The sequence below is a fragment of the Rhodnius prolixus genome, unplaced genomic scaffold (assembly GCF_049639745.1).
Source record: "Rhodnius prolixus isolate KJV_2025 unplaced genomic scaffold, Rpr scaffold_1, whole genome shotgun sequence".
Lineage (NCBI taxonomy): Eukaryota > Metazoa > Arthropoda > Insecta > Hemiptera > Reduviidae > Rhodnius > Rhodnius prolixus.
The window spans coordinates 44,661,886-44,682,853 of NW_027411581.1; the positions used below are offsets into that span (position 1 = coordinate 44,661,886).

Sequence of the window (20,968 nt, forward strand, 5' to 3'; positions counted from 1 at the left end):
ACATGTTTAAGTGATTAATATCTTTCATGTAAAGGATCAAACTTATTCCTTAATTTATTAAATAATGCACTTTACTCAATTTGTGAAACATGTACTGTTCCTTCAAAGGTGCCTCCTCTGGTTCGCAAGCCAGGTTAGCCAGGAGGTTATCAACTGCTCTCTGAATATGAGGAGGCACATTTGAAGGCACAGTACATGCTTCACAAGTTGAGTAAAGTGCATTATTTGATAAATTAAAGAATATTAATAAAAATAATAACCAGTTCTGCGGACCCAATTGCAGCTGTAATTTAATAGATTTTTCTATTTAACTTAATTTTCAAATAAATTTATTTTCTACTTACTTTATTAATTTAACTTTACAGTTTTCTTTTAACCAAATTAGAAACTCTAACTATAAATACATGTTAAGCAAACAAGATAACCATCTTAGATCTAAGAAATCACCTATTTGGCAGTTATCATTTGTTCAAACCAAGAATATAACGAAAAAATGTTCTTCATGGCTCACTGATTTTATCTCTGTCAAAAAAATATATAATAATAATATAAACCTTTTTTTAACGCAGTTAAAAATCCCTCCGTTTGCCTTGTACTCCACAATCTACAAAAAGAGCGTGAGTTTGCTTCTGTTGGAAGAATTATGAAGAGAGAATTGAAAGCTCTACCTACGAATTGCACAGAAATGACCGCAAAAGACCAGGAATTTCACAAAAAATTTTTGGATGTTGAAAAAGTATATGAACGTGCAGTTACAAAAGCCACAAGAATGCCTTAAAGGAAAACTTTCTTACTTCAATGGGGAGTACAGAGCCTTGATCAAAGTAAGGAAAAGGATTTCTGGTTCATTCAGTTTCCAAGAGTCAAAGCAAGGTTTTGCGATGTAGCCTACCTTTTTTTTTAGTATATATCTTACAAATAACTAAGAGATTGGAACCGCTAATGCGAAGCTATGGGCAAGTCTGAAGATCCCGCCTAAGAACTTCCTGGATTCTAATTTCTGCAAACTCATTTATTGAATTTTGGCAACTTTTTTAATTCGCCGCAATATTGTAGAAGGTGAAATTGGAGAATCATCGAAGCACAAAAAAATGGTTTCTAGTTTCTTAGATTCTCTCCTCCCAACAATTCTCTTCTAGGATTTTAATAAGAAATCGTGCATTTCTGTAGCCAGTAGTAATGTAAGAAAGCACCAGTTGAAAGCAGACATTCTTTAATTAGGAATCAATAAACTGTCTCTCAGACACACAAAATAAATCGTTCTCTCAAATTCCTCCAGAAATAAAACCTCAACTATTTAAATATTAAGATTAAATTAAAATATATTGATCTACATACGTGGATCTAATGGAGCGTATGTTTGTGGTACGGAACTAATGTTGTAGATTTTATATGGTGATCCAATAACATCCACACCTAAAAGATAAACAAAAATAAAATTATTAGCCTTAAAAGAAAAATTTATTAATTAAAAGATATATATTATTTTTATATACATAATTACTTTGAATTCTCATAATTTCAATACCATTTTCAAGGGTTAAATTATTCTGTAAAAATGAAACTGATAAATGAGATAGAGAAACATCATCTGTACGTAATAAAATGGAAATTCTATCACCAACATGCCATGCAACAGGAACACCGAATGTCTCAAGCTGGAACAAACAGAAAAAATTCTAGAAACAAACCAAATTAAGTTGGTTAAAATCAACGAAATTCAAAAGTAGTACAGTATCTTGGTATTGCAGAGCTAATTCGAAAGAATAGAAGGCTGTATAAGATAAGAAAAGGGGGATGGACGTATATTTGCTGTGCTTGAAAGTACTAAATTTAAAGTAAATGAAGATATTTTTCGACCAAGTTCGAAAAATCTAAAGAAACAATTGCTATTGCTGCTATATCTTGCACTGACCTCATTATAATTTTAAAAAATTATTTGTTATAACATTTTCTTAAAAAAAGGCAATAATGTTATAGATTATTCGTACAAAGTAATGCATAACAGAAGTTAGAAAAAAAATCATTGGACATTTTTCTAGAAAATCTCAACAAAAAGAATAAATCTTTTAAGTAAAATAACAATCAAAATAATAAATTTTCTTTAACCCTTCATAATAGTGTATAAGAGATAGTACAGTTCTTCCAAATAAAATGCCACACTAAGATAAACTTTACTGTCTGAACCCAGAAGTGCCTTAAATCTTTTTTTCTTTTCTGGTAAATTACATCAATGGTTCAATTACTTCAACTGTTTAGATCTGTAATGTATGAAACATTTCCAACTAGCTTCAAAAGTACGAGTTGTATTTAGAAGGTTTGTTATTACAGCTTTATGCTACCGAAACTGTGCTTCATTTTACGTTATGATAGATGAACTCGTGGTTCGGAACGGCAAAACTCTAGAGAACTTTGCTTTTCGCTGATAATTTGAGCATGTGGGTGGCTTTTAGAAGGCCAGTCCGCTTGCATGAATCAATGAACAAGATTCTCACGTGCGAGGGAACATGAACGGATGAAAATTCAATGACAATAAATGAGGTTAAACAAGCTTCGACTTATTGCCTAAGTCTACAAGGCCTCTGATTTTAAAATATTTTATAAGGGCACTTAGTTCTCAGAAAAAAAAAAAATCATAATATTTGAAGATTACATGAGGTTTACTAACTACAAACACGTCAAAACTCAGCTAACTAGCATAAGTTTCTGCTGATTGCGGAAGTTTTCAAGATGTCCTCTGCACTGTCAACATTACAATTACTTGCCCCACAATGAATTTGGAAGTGAGGTAATGGCAAATTTTAAGAGGAACTGTTTAAAGAAATTGGACGTATCACGTGCAGAATGTACTAAGAACAATAGCTGACAGAGTGAAATCGATCTTCATAAAGCTATGAAAAATCAATAAATTATTGAACCCATTAAGTAATCTGCCAACATCATTCGGAGATATCTTTCCTTCTACAAAAGGGCCATCACTGCCTCCAATATTCTTGTGCCTTATTGGACTCTTTACTCGCATGTCTAACCTCTGAGCATAACAAGATAATGGATACAGTTCTTCCCCATTCATGCATCGCTTCCGCTGTACTGGAGAAATAACAAAATGCTTTGATCTAATGAAGCATCTACTCTTTGATGGGTTGCCGGAGCATAAATGACCAACGATCAATGGCGGGCAATGGTTCATAATAAGTTCTGAATTTAGTCACCCACCACCAACAGTAATCTTTTCTATAATTGGATTACTGTAAAATCTGAATCTGGATTGACTCCATGTAGTCTAATGTAATCGGTATTACTTTACATTTACTAGTAACATAATGAAACATTCATATCTACGGAAAAAAGTTTGAATCAGTTTTCTTAATTGATATCTCCTCAATTTGGTCTTCCTTATCACCCTCAAGCATGTTTATCCAGTTTTTATAGAGTTTTCCTAAATTTATGATGCGCTATCTTTGACTCCTATTTTTATTTTACACTCATTGTGCTTTCAAACTGACTGGAGAAAAGTTGTTTCACCTCTCTTATTTCTTTCAAACAAATCATTTTTTTTCTTTGATCAAAATCTTTGTTCTCTAAATTGGCTGCTTTAGCGGATGCTGTAAAACATGTTCAAATTTATTTTTTATTTTTTTAACATCAGATAGCGTGTAGCCAGATAAGTGAGTGTGTGTAAGTTTATTTACAATACCAGTATACCAATAATTTTAATATAAAAAAAAACTTACCTCCAAAACATTGGAAAGGAAGTTGTACTGGCACGTATTGTAATTAGCTTCAACTAAAATATAAAAACTTTTCTCGGTAGTAATAAGTTCACTTTTAGTACCTTTGATCTGTAAAGGTAAATGAGTTCTTCCAGGAATAACACTTATCCATCCAGAAATATCAAGTTGTTGCTAAGGTGAAAAAAAATTTAAACGTCAAATAAGCACTTTTTCACCAATATCTATGAAATAATTAAGAAAAATTATTACTTTTGGGTATATGGAAACAATTCTTTTATTCCCTCTATACCAAAATAAATCACCAACATGTCCTTCCTTGTGATTAGTGCACAAATCAGACAGAACGCTACTAACTTCCATCTTTTGCTGTACTGCTGAAAAAAAATTAATACATTGTTAATTATCTTTCTTAGTGGGGACTATCGAATTTTATTAAATGGCTTTAAAAATGAAACTTTTTAAAATTTATCTAATACCGAAACTCAAATAATCAAACTTTTTTCTTTTTTAAAGTGGATTTAATTAGTACGACTTGTTATCCTCTTTATTGTAAAACTGAACTATTTTTTAAGTTAAAACCTATTTCTGATAAACGGAGATAAAATTTCTATGTGAATGATATTAGCTTTCACTTTGTTCAAGGTTCATTAAACATAACTCAAATTCCGAAGGCAATCTAGTTTTAACTTTTATTCATGCAATGTGACTGTAGAATCAGACATTTTAGTGAAAAAATTATGTTTGAAAGGGAAGAAGGGTTACGATAATGAAAGATCTACATTAAGATTTCTAAGTAGGTTTCAAAAATCGAGAATACTCTCACCAGCTTGGGGAAAAGATGTAGGTTCATCTTCAGTGGTACATATGCACCCCCTGACCTAAGAAAACCAACCGGTGTCTCTATATGATTTTTTACTTGTTGACATTGTTATTTTATGGTTTAAACCAGTGATTCTCAACCACTGTGCCGCGGCACGCAAAAGTGCCCAACAAAGTTTTGAAATTATCAAAAAACATGAAGTTCAAATTTCTCATTAAAAGTATTCTTATTTTTAACTTGTAATTAATCCCTTAATAAACATATACTACTGTTGTTTTTGTAGTACATATTATTTTATTTTATATTGAAAATAAACAAAAACTATTGTACACAGTGTATTATGGATAAGTAAAATATATTTAAACTTATTGTTAGTGTACCGCCAAATTTTGAATTGTTAAAAGTGTGCCGCGACAAAAAAAAAAATGGTTGAGAATCACTGGTTTGAACTATTGTTTGTTGGGTCCGTTTGCCTCTGTACACCGAACATTGCGGCTCTGAAAAGTGCCATTATTTGTAGCTATATGATAAGGAAGTGTACTTCGGATAGTAGAATGATCATGTGATCAGAAACAGGTGGCTAAAATAACAGAAGCTGTTGCCGCAGCCATTTGATTAACTTTTTAAGAAGTGATTATATACTTGGTTGAAGTTATTTAAGCTTGGTCTTTAGTTCAATGAGCTGTGGGAATCCCCTCTAAATATTTCTTTGGTTTGGTAATTTTCTTTCTTTATAATCCCACGGTCAATTGGTTGAACCTCCTGTAGGTTTGTTTTATGGAAGCTAAGTCAGTATTTTTCTTACTATATTTTAAATATTTTGAAGCCTGTCCTCTGCACGTGGCTAAGCAGTTTCAGAACTAAGTCTATTTGTTGTTTGGGGTCCTTCGTTTGATTTCCACAAGTGTGCATGCAATGGACATACGAAGTTTAAAGAAAACTATTGCACTCGTTTTCTTAAAAAATCGTTTCAATATCGCGGTACTTCCGGTTGGCTCATTTTCTCTAAAAACATTTATTTGGTTTCAAGATAGCATCGTTTCGAAATATCTTCCGCGATTTTCTTTTTTTGAGTTATACTGCTAAAACTCTTAAACACACACATAGCAGACTAATCTATAAATAAATCACTTTATCATACTAAAAATGGAAATATTTGGTGGAACTAAAAAATCTAAAGCCTGAAAGGATGCAATACTTACTCTAACGAGTGATGAGAAAAATTAAGAAAAACATGATAAAACAGATCAATGTTGCCGGATCGCCAGCATGTCGTTAAACAGTTATTCAATAAAGTCAGTTTCTTCTGAATTTCATAAAAAACACAAATTTCTTAGATTTAACAGTGGAGTTTCTTGGTACATTAAGCATTTTTCAACTTCCTTCGAGTAGTAACGAAGTAGTAAACTAATGCACATAACACTAGTTTTTCATTAAAAGAGTTATTTACATTAGACATTTATATCACCTAATAAGGATATAATTAAATTAATTTGCAAATTATAGGTATAGCAATTTTACTTTTACATGGAGCTAGATATTTATAACCCTTTTTGTGTTTAATATTCTTTAACTGTATTTATCATGATATCATTACCTGTGCCTGCAGCATAAATATAGGGAGGCAATTCTTGATGAATAACAACAGATCCATTTCTTTGAGAGACCTGCCTTATTTTTTGTAAAATTGAACTCAACCTCCATGACTGAAGCCAAGTGGCTGCCACATAATACACAGTTAGCATGATGAATTATTATTCAACCTGTAATAATAAAGATTATATGTAGATTAAAATTAATTATAATTAGTTAATAAAATGTATCGAGGACTGAGTGGAGGGTAAACTGGACAGAACAGTGCCAGAAGGGAGTCATGTGGTTTACGGATGGCTCCAAGATGGCCTGCGGGACCGGAGCTGGAGTGTATGGGGCTAAACCTAAGGTACTCATTGAGAGTCCTCTTGGGAGATATGCCACCGTCTTTCAAGCCGAGGTTTTTGCCATTAAAGCTTGCGCTGGGGAAAATCTGCGAATGAATCTTAGAAATAGGGAGATTTGCATTTTTTCGGACAGTCAAGCGGCACTGAAGGCTCTCTCTTCCTTCAGAATTACCTCAGCTCTGGTCTGGGAGTGTAAAAAGGCTCTAGATCAACTGGCTCGGCACAACAAAGTCCGATTTGAGTGGGTGCCGGGCCATGTGGGGATTGAGGGGAATGAAATAGCTGATCGGTTGGCCAGGAAAGGAGCTAGTACTCCCTTCATTGGCCCGGAACCAGTCCTGGGGATCACTAGGGGTGCAGTTCGTGAGGCTCTCAGAGACTGGATCTGGAGAGAACATGAAAAGCACTGGGTGATGCTTCCTGGGGTCAAACACATCAAGAGGGTTATGCCCTAGCTGTGCAAACAAAGAACCAAAGTGACTCTAGGTTTGGGCAGGAATCAGATCACTCTGATTACAGGCCTATTCAAAGGGCACGGAAGGTTCAGGAAACACCTGCACAAGGTAGGGCTTATTAGCTCGGAACCGATGTGCAGATTGTGCCAGGAAGAGGAAGAAACGGCCTCTCACTTGCTATTCGATTGCGTTGCACTCGAGAGACTGCGCTACGAAATCTTTGGTACCTTGAGACCAGGAGAGATTGTAGCGCAGAAGGAACTGGTAGGGAAAGCCCTCTACCTTCTCAGAAGGGCAGGTTTTACCTACTAGACTCAAGAGAAGGCACAATAAGCCTCTTGGTGGCTGCAGTGCCGTGGGGCGTGGGTCCCGTCCCACCGAGTAAAATCTAAAAAAAATCTAATAAAATGTAAGTAAGCTTAAAATAAAAAGTCAGTAAGAATAAAAAATTTACTAATATAAAAAAAATAATAAAGTGATTTAAATTGTTGTGGGAAATGAAAGGGGGCAGTACTAAGAAATATTATGTAGTACCATAAAAAATGCCAGGATAGGTGAGGAGTTCTGGTCAGGTTTCGAAAGAAAATTATATTTCCAGTCAGAAAGTCGACAACTTAGAACGATTAGAAAATTATAGGGGACTTTTCTAGACACTATTTCCTGGCTGATATTGGGATCTTCAATAACCTACTGGTTAATAGAGTACACAAGAAAAATATTGGTGATCAGCTATTAAACAGCGAGCGGTTACGTTACTCAATTCATTTCTTCAAGAAGCCGGTTTGAACTGCCGTTATTAGTGTCGAAACTATTATTAAAATTTGTTCTTCTATGCTTCTTGAGAGTGCTAGATACTTCCAGGTCATTCCTTCCTGCCTACAACGGTGACAAACTGGAGATCGCAATACAGATTTCTTATGACAGATTAAGCCATAAGCCGTACTCTGGGCTCTAGCTTTAGAACGAAAGGATACCTGAGTTTTTGGATGGAAGTTTATAATATCTCCAATAATTAGATTCCAGACGCTGTATTTTTTTATTTAGTTCTTTGGCGAAGATCTCTCTTCTGTTAGAAGAGGAGTTTCGCCAGTTAAGATTTGAGTGCATCTATTAAAGATAAGCGAGGCTCCAGCGCCTGATTCTTAGTCTATCCCCATTTCGTAAGATTCGCCGAAGCAGGTCTTTCATACTTCATGTATCCTAATTTCAGTACTTCTTTAGAGGCACCATATTCAGTTCCATCCAGCCTTTTTAATGACAGTATCCTTTCGCCCCCCCCCCTGCGGCCCAATTATCGTTGTTTAGTCCATTAGTGCTTAGTATTTAAGTGGACTCTGAAGTATTTTGTTCCATTAGTTCTAGGGAAAAGACGCGATTTACAAGACCAAAAGAAAAGAGAGAGCTGTTTGGTCGAGAGGATAAATAATTAAAATGTGATTTCCTTTCTTTTTCGGTGAATACATTTTTTTACATTTTCAATGAATACATTCCTGTAGAGTTATTAGACATCTTTAAGGCATATCTCCTTTGTTTGAATTTATTGGATTGGTAACCCTAATTAATTACCAAAACATCGGAGTATAAGCGCTTAGACACCAGGAATTCTTTGTATAAGTTCTGATACGTCAATAACCACTATATTGATCCTTGAGAAAGACCTGGTTTGTCTCAATTGAAACAAACCTCTCGTTCATTATACATAACCCTAAATGTAGGCGATACTGTTATACATATATTAACTTATATATTAGCTAACCGTACTTTCAACGCAATAATTTTTATGGATTCCCAGTTCTAGACTAGCCTTTAAAATTACAATGTCTTTGAGCTTGCGTAGCGCTTTCGTGCCTACACTAGAAAATTCTCCTGTGAACAGCCCATGGCTGCCTGAAGAATAAAAGTAGTATATCAATAGCTCTCATTTCGACAATATTGCAAGGCGATATACCATAAATTTTGAATATGAGGTATTAAAAGAGGATTCAAAGTAAAATATTCAATTTTAACTTTGGTCCGTTCATAAGTCAGCAATGATAATGAGTTGGCAGCAGAAAGGAGACCCAGAATTTCTTATTAACTTATTAACAATTTTTAATTAAATGCTAAAAAAAGAAGAAGAAAAAAAACTTGGAGGATTCATGATCGTACTGATTTAAAATTTGAATACTCTCATTTAAAGTTAATATGTTCATAAAAAATTAACTATTTCTGTTCTTTACTGTTAAATGATTCAATACATTTCACAATTGGATCAATGTTAAGGAGCCGGATAAAAGAACACAATTAAGAAGTAATATTTAAACAAAATCAGCAACTGATGGTATTAAATAAAAGACTTAAGCGGCGAAAAAAGATCATTCTAGAGGGAGGAAAGCCTGAGAAAACATAAATCTTTCTATCCCTAATTATTATCTCCAACAAGGCAAGCAGAACTTATCACAAATAAAAAAATTGATGAAAGTAATTAAAAGTAATATTTATTTACTAAACCAAATTAATTCTAATGGAGAATTAGAACATTACAAAATATTGAGCAGACAAATTTTAGACGGTACTATAACTTTTGTATTTAAATTATCAAAAAACATATAAATAAAAATTTAATTATGTGAATAAATTTAATGAATATTTTTTTGCAAGACAACTATTAAGAATAATGCCCAAAAATTTTGACAGCTTTTTTGAATGAATTGCACACAAATACACCCTGAAATTGTGAATGATTACGGACTTTGCAGAAATAATGATGAACTCGTTTCTAAAAACTGAAACGTTAAATCTACAATAACTTTAAAATTTAAGGTTCTTAAAATTATACTTTCTGCCTACTAAAAAACTACGATACTTCTCACACTTTCTTTTGGAAAGCACATAAAAATTCACATTTACTTTAAAAAACACAAAATAAATAAATAAAACTCACCATTAGAAATTAATCCTTAATAATTCTTCATTACTACCCTGGTTTAAACCATTACAAACTGCTGTGAACGGTGAACCGTAATCGACGTTTATCTCTTCTGGTCTACTAGGTTATGTTTACATTTGCAACCTTTCCGATAGTTTTCGTTGAGTGGTGGTGTCCAAAGTGAACCGTGTTGAAGCATAAAATTAAGCTATCATGTTAGAGGTATGGTTGTGACATTTTACAGAAATGCTATGGTCAATTTAAATGTGTTGACTATAATTATTATTTTATCCAAAATAGCACTCTTGTTTTCATTCAGACCATTTTCAGAATTTTTTCCACATTTAGAGTGTATTCATGAGAGTGAGTTAGAAATTCTCACTCAGTCTGTTAGAGTAATGTTTGTCTTATTTTGTAAGAGGGACTCAAATCTCTACTGTATCAGGATTAGAGAAAACAAGGTGCTATGCCGGTTAAAATCAATGTGTTGTCTATCAACATAGAACAAACCACATTTTCAATAATAAGAAAATTATTTACTTCTAGGAAGTGCAAAGACATTCTGTACACACTTTGTTATTCAGATCTTTAAAGAGAACTCATGACATGTTTCTGTCAAGCCAGGGTTTACTTCCTCCAGTTGATGAGGCTGCGTAAGTTTTGAACTATATTCATGACAATTTTATTAGGAAGCTAAGAAAAAATAGGACATATAGTACTTTAGGTACCTTCGAATTCCATGAATTTAATGTATTCACATAGAATAAATTAGAAGCCTTGGTAGGATGTATTCAAGTTAGGAGCTTTTTAATGTTGGAAGTTAGCTCTTGAGTTTTTAATATTGTTTGTGTGGGAAGAAAAAAAAGGACATTAAAGAAAATTAATGTCCTAAATTAATTTGTTTTCATTTTATAAAATGCCTTGGAATCGATCAATTTTAAAAGTAGAAATGCTTTAGAAAATAGCTACTAGTACTTTAATACTTATTGAACATAAGTATATTAGATGGATTACTAAAAAAACTGAGACAAAAATATATATAAAGATAAATATCCTGAATTCCTCAAATACATAAAGAAAGAGAGCGCTGAGAAAGACCGATTGAATGTAATTAGCAAATGAGTGATAGTGATAGAAGTTTGTCTCAGTGGTGGGTGCATTACCGTCATTTAAAGGTAGGGAAATAAAAGAAGCCTCAGGGTGGGTCTGAGCGAATACAGACAGGTATGGTTTCTGAGTATTAAAATTCTGTTCGTTAATTTGTCATTATAAGCACCAATATATTTAAATGTATGTATTTATGTACGATACAAACATATTTGTTTTCGTTAAGACAGACTAAACGTTTAAAAATTTGTCCACAGTAGTTAGGGCTTCATACATTTAAAAAAAAATAGATTAAATATCTACGGCTATTGGCATCACAAGCCTTCTTAAGTACCGCATGGCCTGTTTTCCTTTTTGTCAGTAATCAACTTGATGTATCATTATTTGAAACAATTTATTTTACTTTAGGGATAAAATCAAGAAAGGAGTAAAAGCAAGAGATAGTTATAATTTAGTATTAGATAAAGTTCAACAAAATAAGGCAGCGAAAACACGTGCCTCTGAAAATAAGCAAGATGGAATTCATGATGGTGGTAAAGATTTCGTTTATTTTTATTATTATTTCTTACACAAGTTATGCTAGAACTTTTTAAATCTAAATTTGTTGCGTTCTAATAAAAAGGGCCTGGAAATGAAGACACTTCTCACAGTGAAAATGCAGTTGTGCCTTATAGTCCAGCAAGCGGTGGAGTTCCTGGAAGCCTTAGTGGAGGAACTGGTGTTAATACTAGCAGCGTTGGAGGAGCTGTGATCGCTATCCATCAAACCAGTTCAATAATTCCAAGGAAGGCTCCTGCCATGCCGAAACCCAAATGGCACGCACCTTGGAAATTGTACAGGGTCATTTCAGGTCATTTGGGTTGGGTACGTTGTGTGACAGTTGAACCGGGAAATGAATGGTTTGCAACTGGATCCGCCGATAGAGTGATTAAAGTAATATTTTTACTTTTAGATTTTACAGTACTAATTGTGAATATTGTATTACTTCATTTTAAGGTTATCTTTATTTTCAGGTATGGGAATTAGCAACCGGTAAACTTAAGGTTTCTCTGACTGGTCACATAAGTAGTGTAAGAGGATTGGCAGTTAGTTCTCGTCACCCCTATTTATTTAGTTGTGGTGAGGATCGACAAGTAAAATGTTGGGATTTGGAATATAATAAGGTTAAGTAATACCATTGTTTACCGACGAAAGAGTAGTCACCCCTTATAGCAGTATAGTAATGGAATTTAATTTTGTATTATTGTGATTTATACTTTCCCGTGTTTCGTGCCAGTTTGCAAAGCTGATTATTGCAAAAATGAAATAAAAATTGATTGAAGTCCACTGAGGAGACGGGTAAATAGAACTACGTCTTGTCCGGATTTACAGTAGTCATTTATCATCAGAATATGCGATTTACATTAGCTGTTGGTTTGAGTATACGAATTGACGTGTTTAACGTTTGAACTACTTCTTACACAGGTAATTAGGCACTATCATGGTCATCTTAGTGCTGTGTATTCTTTGACATTACATCCTACCATAGACGTGCTTGTAACTGCTGGACGAGATGCTACTGCAAGGGTTTGGGACATGCGTACTAAAGCAAACGTTCATACTTTAACTGGCCATACCAACACTATAGCGAGTGTAATATCCCAAGCTGCCGAGCCTCAGGTATTATTAGTGTTACCGTTTCTTTAAAAGCTTGATATATTCACTTAGTTAAAAGACTAAATTTAATTTTAATTTTTTTCAATGAACATCCTTAAAAATTGAAAATAAAATTCTCAGATAAAATATAAATTATTAATATGTACTGTTATGTTTTTATTTGTGATGGTGTAGAGCTATCATATTATTTATTTACTATTACAAATGTTTTAGATTATTACCGGAAGTCATGACTGTACAATAAGGTTGTGGGACTTGGCAGCAGGAAAATCAAACGCTACTCTTACTAATCATAAAAAAAGCATCAGAGCTGTTATTTTCCATCCAACTTTGTGAGTTTGTCTATTACTTGTCAGTAATTTTAATATATCATTTATCATCTTCTATCTCTCGGAAATATCATTAGTAACAGTTCAATTTATTTATAAAATTTACATAAATTACATTCGAGAGAAACTGTAAAGTAACCGCCTATTTTTTCTGGCAGGGCTTAAAGTCTATGTTCCAATTAGGTTCTGTGGACAGAAGCAGAAGCATACTTTACTGTAAACTTTTTTTTCTTACAAATATAAAGTAGATATACGCCGGATTCGAACTAGGGATCTTCCACTTATAAAGCCACGCTTCAAAATCCATTACGCCCAGAGGGAAATTATATAAATTTTAGGTGGTTAGAACATTCGTAACTCATTTGCTTAATTTACAACTCTCTTGGAAAGTTTGAAGGGGAAAAACACATTTGTACTTTCAATGGAAATATTTTCTGAAAAACTTTTTCGCAACTTCTCTTAACTTACAGGTATATGTTTGCTTCTGCAAGTCCGGATAACATCAAACAATGGAAATGTCCAGAGGGATCTTTTATACAAAATCTTTCCGGCCATAATGCGATTGTAAATTGCTTAGCAGTAAATCCAGAAGGAGTGCTAGTCTCCGGTGCTGACAACGGTACTCTTCATTGTTGGGATTGGAGAACTGGGTACAATTTTCAACGATTACAGGTATCAAGGTTTAAAAGCCGTTTAGATAAATGTTTTAAAACGTACATCCTAAAAATAAGCTATCTTTTAACTCAGGCACCTGTACAACCGGGTTCAATGGATAGTGAATCAGGAGTATTTTCAATGACATTTGATCAAAGTGGTAGTCGATTAATTACTACAGAAGCTGATAAAACAATAAAAATTTACAAGGAAGATGAAAGCGCAGTAAGTGTTATTGTCGAAGTATCAGTGTCAAAAAACTTCCTTTTTATGAACATCATTATAAATTTGAACATTTTTCAGAGTGAAGAAACACATCCAATCCATTGGAGACCAGAAATTCTTAAAAGAAGAAAGTATTAGATTAATAAAATCTTTAATTTTTTAAACATGTACAATTCAGTAAAGCGAAAAAATAAATAAAAACAAAAGTACTAAAGGAATGTGTTTAATATATAATTAAAGCTTTATAAATAATAAATTTTGTACAAAAATAAACAATTTTTATTTTCATTATTTACTGACTTAAATATGTCAACCTTTTCTTATAGTTCATCATCGTCGTCTAAATTTAATTCTTCTTCAGGATAATCACCAACCTCAAGGTGCAATGGTTTTACAAAACCACCATATTTTGGAGGACATTCGAAATAGCGTACTCCTTCAACTCTGAAAAATTAATGGAATATAACTCATAAAATCACGATACTACATACTACTTAATTAAAAATAATCATTGTTTCTTTAATTTCATTCGTTCCTTTATAAATTTTATGCTTTTTTGCAGATAAGATCAATTTGTTAATCTTAAATTTATTGCTAGACATATTTAAAATTGAATTTGAGTAGAGTGCGGAGTGTAGAATGACTTAATTTTGATCTGTTTAAAACTCTATTTAAAACGAGTGGACCATCCCAACTTCGGTTATGAACTGCCGAAGAAGTCAATGGAAGCCTGATATCCTGCATAAACAAACTTGAGAAAAACTGTCCACTCCAAAAGCACTTTCCTCAGAGGTACAGTTATCTTAATCTGATATTAAAATACGGTATTCTATAACTGTGGTCTGAAGTAAATTTACACGGAACTTCCATTAAAATAGAATGCAGCTGAAACCAAAGGTGATATCGTCTGTTCACTGACCTCCAAACAGAAGAATTGCTGTAACTAATTTCCTGCGTACATCTATTCCTTAAGCAGAACGTTTATAGCAGGAGGCGGATTCAACTCTTCGTTTGGATGCGAGGATAACAGCCCAAAACGAACCCTTAATTTTAATTTTCTCATCAAAAAAAGAAGTAAAAGGCATATAAATTTGCAAGATCCCAAGATTTCATTTATACTTATACTCGTAATTTCAGCCAATTAAAATCGTTGTTCGGTTTTATTTAAATTTGTTTCTCATTTTTATCCCCTTTTTTTTACTATTATTGCAGCTTCGACTGTGGCCAGTAAAAATTTTTTCATGAATTCTTAGAGAAGCTTTAAAAACATAAAATGCTCTGCAAATTTTACAATAAATGAAACCAAAAAAAAATTACAAATTTTATTTAAATAATTTTAATGCATTAAATTTTCATTAATATTGCTAAGAATTTATTAGATGTCACACACCCCTACACTGGTTGGTTTCATCTACAAAATATTTGTTAAGTAAAGAGTAGCACTCCGTATAACTTAAGATTGATTGAAATGGTAGGGATCAACTATTTGTGACTTGTTTTTTAAAAAAAGTTAATAACTTAAAAAACTAACACGCTAAAATAATTCAAACAATATTTTAAAAAAGTAATAGGAAGTGGCACAAAGTTGGTGGATGAAGACGTAGAATGTAACAAAAAAAAGCTAAAAGTTATGAAAGAGAGGTACCAAGTTGATGGGGAGAAGTTGGAGACTAAGAAAAATTAAACTGCGAATACCTCTGTAAGAGAGATAAGAAAATTGAACTGCGATTAAAGTACTTTCTTATAAGAGAAATTAACTGCGAATGTGACAATACTTCTCCTTAGCAGTTGTAAAAGCAGGATAGCACCTTATTGTTATATAGATAACCCTAACCACTTTTCCCAGTACAATTTTACCCAATACAGGCGAAGATTATCATTAGTAATAGTTTCTGAGGGGGCCTAACGTTGGGCAAACGCCCCTCCTAAAGTATATACAGCGTCATGACAACCAGACCACACATCTACATGACACCTAATAACACATCATACATGAAAATCAGTTAACGCGTCGATAATTTGTTACGATTGCAACACTTCCCTTTAGGTGGGACAGTAGGATGGCGCTTTAATGTTACTTAGGGAAGGTCCACCGCTTTACTGATCTAACTCTTAAGTCTCATTTTTCTTCGCTTACTTTAACACTTGCTAGGGTTGACACACTATTTCAAGTCAGGACCCTTGGTCCACAACAATTAGACAACAAGGATGAATTCACAAGAATATTCAATGCGCTGCCTGGTCTTCATCACTCCCCAAATCATAAACAAAACCAAAACTAACCACTTACGAAACACAAAAGTAAACTAATAACTTTAAAACAAGCTAGCAGGCAATGGCAATAACCCGCTACAACTCACACCATTAAATTTATTGGCCATTTTACTATTAAAAACAGGTACTACCAATGATATCTGAGTCTCATGAAGCTAACTAACAGAATTATATCGATCAAATATCAGAGAACTTTAACATTCTATTTATTAAAACACCTCAGCAGTTCACTCCTTCCGATTTAAAATTTGCTTACTCTTCGAAAATTGCCTAATATTTCCTAAAATACTGCGCCACCTCTCTTGAAAAGCGATAATATTTCTTTCTTATCTGTACACAATGAAATACTTTGATTCGTTTACTACATAATCCACTTAAAATTGGCTGCAATAATTTTATACTACAAACCCGGTGAACCTACGTGGGTCGTTTGAAAAGTCCGTGCAAAGTCAGAGAGATAGCACCACTGGCGCGTATCGAGGTTATGTTTAGTTAGTAGCATCTCTTGGAAGAACACACACTAAGTTTCAGCCAGATCGGTCTATTTCTTTGTGTTTGGCATTCGTTTGAATCGAGGAAGTCGAGTGATTTTCAAAAAATGGACGAAAAAGAATTTCGTGTGTTGATTAAACACTACTTTATGAAAGGCAAAACGCCTCAGTAGACTAAAGAGAAGCTTGATAAACATTATGGTGACTCTGCACCTTCGATTAGAACAGTTTATAAGTGGTTTCAAAATTTTCGGAGTGGCCATATGTGCACAAGTGACGCTGAACGTTCTGGACGCCCTGTTGAGGTTACTACTCCAGAAATCATTGATAAAATCCATGATATGGTGATGAATGACAGAAGAGTGAAGGTGCGAGAGAGATTGCTAGTGCTGTGGGCATCTCGAATGAACGGGTACATAATATTTTGCATCAACATTTGGACATGATAAAGCTATCCGCAAGATGGGTGCCGCGATTGCTCACGCTTGACCAAAAACGAAATCGTGTGAAGTGTTGCAAGGACGGTTTGCAGCTGTTCCAGAAGAATCCGCAGGACTTTAAGCGTCGTTTCGTCACTGTGGATGAAACATGGATACATCACTACACTCCTGAGACCAAAGAACAATCTAAACAATGGGTTACCAAGGGGGAATCTGCGCCAAAAAAGGCGAAGACCGTTCCTTCGGCCGGAAATATTATGGCGACTGCTTTGGGAATCGCAAGGAATAATCCTCATCGACTATCTGGAAAAGGGTAAAACTATTACAGGTGCATGTTATTCATCGTTATTGGACCGATTGAAAACCGAGCTGCAAGAAAAACGCCCACGATTGGCCCACAAAAAAGTCCTTTTCCATCACGACAACGCACCAGTTCACACCTCAGCAGTTGTGGTGGCAAAATTAATGGAAATAGGGTTCCAACTCGTTTCACATCCCCCCTATTCTCCAGACTTGGCTCCCTCGGACTACTATTTGTTCCCCAATATGAAGAAATGGCTGGCGGGAAAAAGATTTTATTCAAACTAGGAGGTGATTGCAGAAACGAATGGCTATTTTTCAGACTTGGACAAATCCTATTATTCGGAAGGGATCAACAAACTAGAGCAGCGTTGGACGAAGTGTATAAGCCTAAAAGGAGACTATGTTGAAAAATAAAAAAGGTTTACCCCAAAAAATTAAGTAGTTTTTATTTTTGCACGGACTTTTCAAACGACCCTCGTAAACATTTACCATGAATTACCGGAAAAAAGTTAAAGCATCTGAAAAAGAAGAATTTAGTTCTGAGGCTTTTTGTAGCTGAGACTCTCAGGCTTTTGAAAGGGTTTGGCATCTAGTTGACCCAGGAAGTGAATTTAATGCTAAATATATGTATATAAATTATATATATAAACAAGATGTTTATACTATTCTCTATGTCTTTCTGCTATATCTCTGGTACAATTTAGTATAAAACTATTCACAAGAAGACCTATCACTTTGGTTTGAAAATATCAACTTACGATCCATTATTCTTTCCCAAAGGTTCATCATATTGCACTCCAACCCAGTTGCCAGGTTTGAAGTTAACCTTGCCTGCAATTTTACAAAACATTTTATCACATACAATTCAACAATTAATGAAGAAAATGTATAAACTATCATTACTATTTGAGGGTTATATAGTTATTTTTTGGAGGTTGGAAATGCATTGTACAGACCTCCCAGAGGGCAATGTACTAAGTATAATCACATTACAAATTAAATCGTACAAAAATAATGTGGAGTGAATACGACTTTCTTAGGAAGGTTCTGACATACATTTTCTTCAAATGTAAATCGAAACAGACACGTTCTAAACTTTTCTAACAAACCGCCATTTGGCACAAATTTTTTTAAGACAATCATCATTACTCTGCTGTTCTGAATTCGATTTTATCATTTCATTTTTCATCAATGAGTAGAGTAGTAGTCCTCAAACACAGTGAGCATGGGCAAGCAACAAAATAACATTTTTTTTTAAACTATGTTTTACGTACATAATGGGACTCAAAAGAAGATTCGTTAATCCAATTCAAAAATATAGACAACTCGCAACACTAAATAATTGCTTAATCTAAAACAGGTAAGTTATACTTATAAACAGTTTTTGAATACATAAACATTTAATTCAAAGATACTGCAAAATAACTTTTTTTAAAAATTTATTCTGGAAGTTACGTCAGCGATGCTAGCTCCACTATTAGTAAAATGACAATATTAACACAATACACGCGAACTGAAGAAAAAAGTTACTCTGCAGCAACACTCCCTAAGTTATCTATAGGATTAATTACTCTCTTTAGAAAACGGATAATCGCGAGGCCACTGGCGCTAGAGCAAAATAACTCACCAATGAATTTTATCGTGGCTCTCCTTATTGGTTGACCGGGTACCCTCACTTGGCATCTTAGCCCAACTTCACAGGTTTTTAATTTTTCCAACTCCATTTCTTCTTCACGTTTTTTTAGAGCTTCGCGTTTTTCTAATTCTTCCTCATTATATTTTCCTAGCCTATTCTGCATCAGATAAGTTTTCAGAGAATCTGAAATGGTAATAACTGATTCCACTTTTTTCTTTAATTTCTTATACTATTTCAACAAATCTCAACATAACTCAGACCTTTTCTTTGTGAATATTCTTCTTCTGACAATTCAAACTTTTTAATATTAAATGCATCATCTAGTTGCTTTCTAAGCATGAAATTGTCCTCAACCTATAAAGCAAAAAAAAAAAAATCAAGAGTACTAAACTGTTATGTAACTCTGTTATTCAGCAGCAGCAGGTTTTTCCTTCCTTTTTCCCTGCATTCTTATCCTACATCTTAACTATTCTACTAGCATTTATTATGAAGGTTACGTTTTGTACACTGATACTTCCTATATTATTATTATTTTTTTTTTGGCGCATCAACAGCTGAGGTCATTAGCGCCCGGAGCTTTTTCCAGTGCACTGCCGGCCTCCGGACAGTGTTCTCTCGTTACAGACAACACTGTCCATCACCGGACAGTGAGCTGTAAGAAGCTCCTAGGAAGAGAAAGTCTAAGGGTCAGCTGCTGGATTCGAACCCGGGATCCTATATTATTATTATTATTATTGTACATATTTATGTTATAATAAAGATTTATTCTATTCTATTCATTATTGTGTAATTTATTCACACTTTCACCTCTCTGGGCTTTTAAAGTTATACATTTTTTACAGTCCAGATTGTTATCATTTGGGCTTTGAGTTTCTCTTTAGATACAACTTGAGATTTTTCGCTGATGGCTAAACACTTGTACACATCAGACATATTTAGTTAATTTATCTATACTATACCTAACTCTTGTTATGAGTTGTATTCAAAAACAATAAAATTTTGATAGTTTTCTTTTACTCACATGCAAACGCATTCCATCATCAATAGGATAAGCCCCTAACAAAGAATCATCATTGTTTAAAGAGCAAATCAATTTATCATCCTTATCAAAAACTGCCAGTTTCATTGTGCTTATGCTTCCTCCAGTCATTAATTCAAGTTTACCCTGAAAGTAAAATGAGCAGTTTAAATATTTGACAGACCTGTTGAAATTTCATTTCATACAAATGAGAAAGACATTACATTACATTACATTAGACTAAAAATTCGAATGATCCCATTTTTAACAAGAACTAATTAGTAATTACTTCTTCCTGCTTTAATTAAGGTTTTACTTTGCTTCCAGCGCTTAAAACTAAATCACTTTTAATACCTACTAATACTAATAGGAAGTGAAGGTAGAACAAAGAATTTTGATGAGCAAGATATTATGAATTAACAACTAAATAATGATGCAAGGAGTGGCTTTCATCATTTTTTAAGCCATCACTTAGTTGTAACTTCAGAGACTGAACAGTTGCAGCTATTAGGCCGCTAAAAAAGAACTTGTACCAGTATAAATTGTTAGATAAATAAAAATAATAACAATAGTTACGTAAGATACATTTATACCTTTAGTTCTGATACTGTGATTGCCTTCGAAAATCTTCTTTCTATACTGGCACTCTCACAAGAAGTTGAGACTGTAACATTCACAAAGTCACTAGTTTTTACTTCTCTATTGAACATTTTAATTTTTACTTTTTTAAAATAATTTCACTGCCAAAAATTAAAAAAAAAAAATTAACCCTTCACCACAGAAACAGGTTACGCACGTTCGACAAGAAGCTACTTCGTAAAACGTTTATCATGTCAGTAGGTTACCGTAGTGTTATACATGTTTCTATAGAATCAAATAAAAAAAGGTTTTTTAGAAATTTGTTTCATGATAAAAATCGCGTTTATGCTTTTCTAACAAATTCTCGAAAGTTTTCTTCAAACTTTTGATTTTAACTGT

At 33.6% G+C, this 20,968-nt stretch overlaps 3 protein-coding genes across 9 annotated transcripts in view; 1 reads left to right on the plus strand and 2 right to left on the minus strand.

The window, feature by feature from the left end:
- Hcs (holocarboxylase synthetase-like protein) overlaps window positions 1-9,999 on the minus strand; it is a 24,661-nt gene extending 14,662 nt beyond the window's left edge. For 3 of the 6 annotated variants that reach the window (XM_074140210.1, XM_074140202.1, XM_074140230.1), the window contains exons 1-6: window positions 9,873-9,999; window positions 6,152-6,317; window positions 3,984-4,108; window positions 3,735-3,905; window positions 1,505-1,658; window positions 1,339-1,416 (exon numbers count right to left, since the gene is read on the minus strand). In XM_074140210.1, coding sequence (XP_073996311.1) covers window positions 1,339-1,416; window positions 1,505-1,658; window positions 3,735-3,905; window positions 3,984-4,108; window positions 6,152-6,299 — 676 coding nt within the window. In that variant the 5' untranslated portion in view covers window positions 6,300-6,317; window positions 9,873-9,999. The remainder of the gene's footprint in view (window positions 1-1,338; window positions 1,417-1,504; window positions 1,659-3,734; window positions 3,906-3,983; window positions 4,109-6,151; window positions 6,318-9,872) is intronic. The other 3 variants (XM_074140238.1, XM_074140207.1, XM_074140220.1) reach the window with 2 other exon arrangements.
- Window positions 1-14,119, plus strand: part of Tango4 (transport and golgi organization 4) — a 15,049-nt gene extending 930 nt beyond the window's left edge. The window contains exons 1-10 of one of the 2 annotated variants that reach the window (XM_074140409.1): window positions 9,942-10,079; window positions 10,404-10,510; window positions 11,373-11,497; window positions 11,587-11,897; window positions 11,978-12,127; window positions 12,429-12,623; window positions 12,834-12,952; window positions 13,420-13,621; window positions 13,697-13,828; window positions 13,907-14,119. In XM_074140409.1, coding sequence (XP_073996510.1) covers window positions 10,071-10,079; window positions 10,404-10,510; window positions 11,373-11,497; window positions 11,587-11,897; window positions 11,978-12,127; window positions 12,429-12,623; window positions 12,834-12,952; window positions 13,420-13,621; window positions 13,697-13,828; window positions 13,907-13,966 — 1,410 coding nt within the window. In that variant the 5' untranslated portion in view covers window positions 9,942-10,070 and the 3' untranslated portion in view covers window positions 13,967-14,119. Of the gene's footprint in view, window positions 1-9,941; window positions 10,080-10,403; window positions 10,511-11,372; window positions 11,498-11,586; window positions 11,898-11,977; window positions 12,128-12,428; window positions 12,624-12,833; window positions 12,953-13,419; window positions 13,622-13,696; window positions 13,829-13,906 lie in introns of those variants that run through there. The other variant, XM_074140411.1, reaches the window with a different exon arrangement.
- LOC141460457 (tubulin-folding cofactor B-like) lies at window positions 14,036-20,849 on the minus strand. The gene is made up of 6 exons (XM_074140457.1): window positions 20,584-20,849; window positions 19,994-20,137; window positions 19,233-19,326; window positions 18,964-19,155; window positions 18,095-18,167; window positions 14,036-14,272 (listed from the first exon to the last, which is right to left on the minus strand). The coding sequence occupies exons 1-6, from the start codon at window positions 20,698-20,700 to the stop codon at window positions 14,149-14,151; spliced, it is 744 nt and encodes a 247-aa protein (XP_073996558.1). The 5' UTR covers window positions 20,701-20,849; the 3' UTR covers window positions 14,036-14,148.
- Window positions 20,850-20,968: the final 119 nt, after the last annotated feature.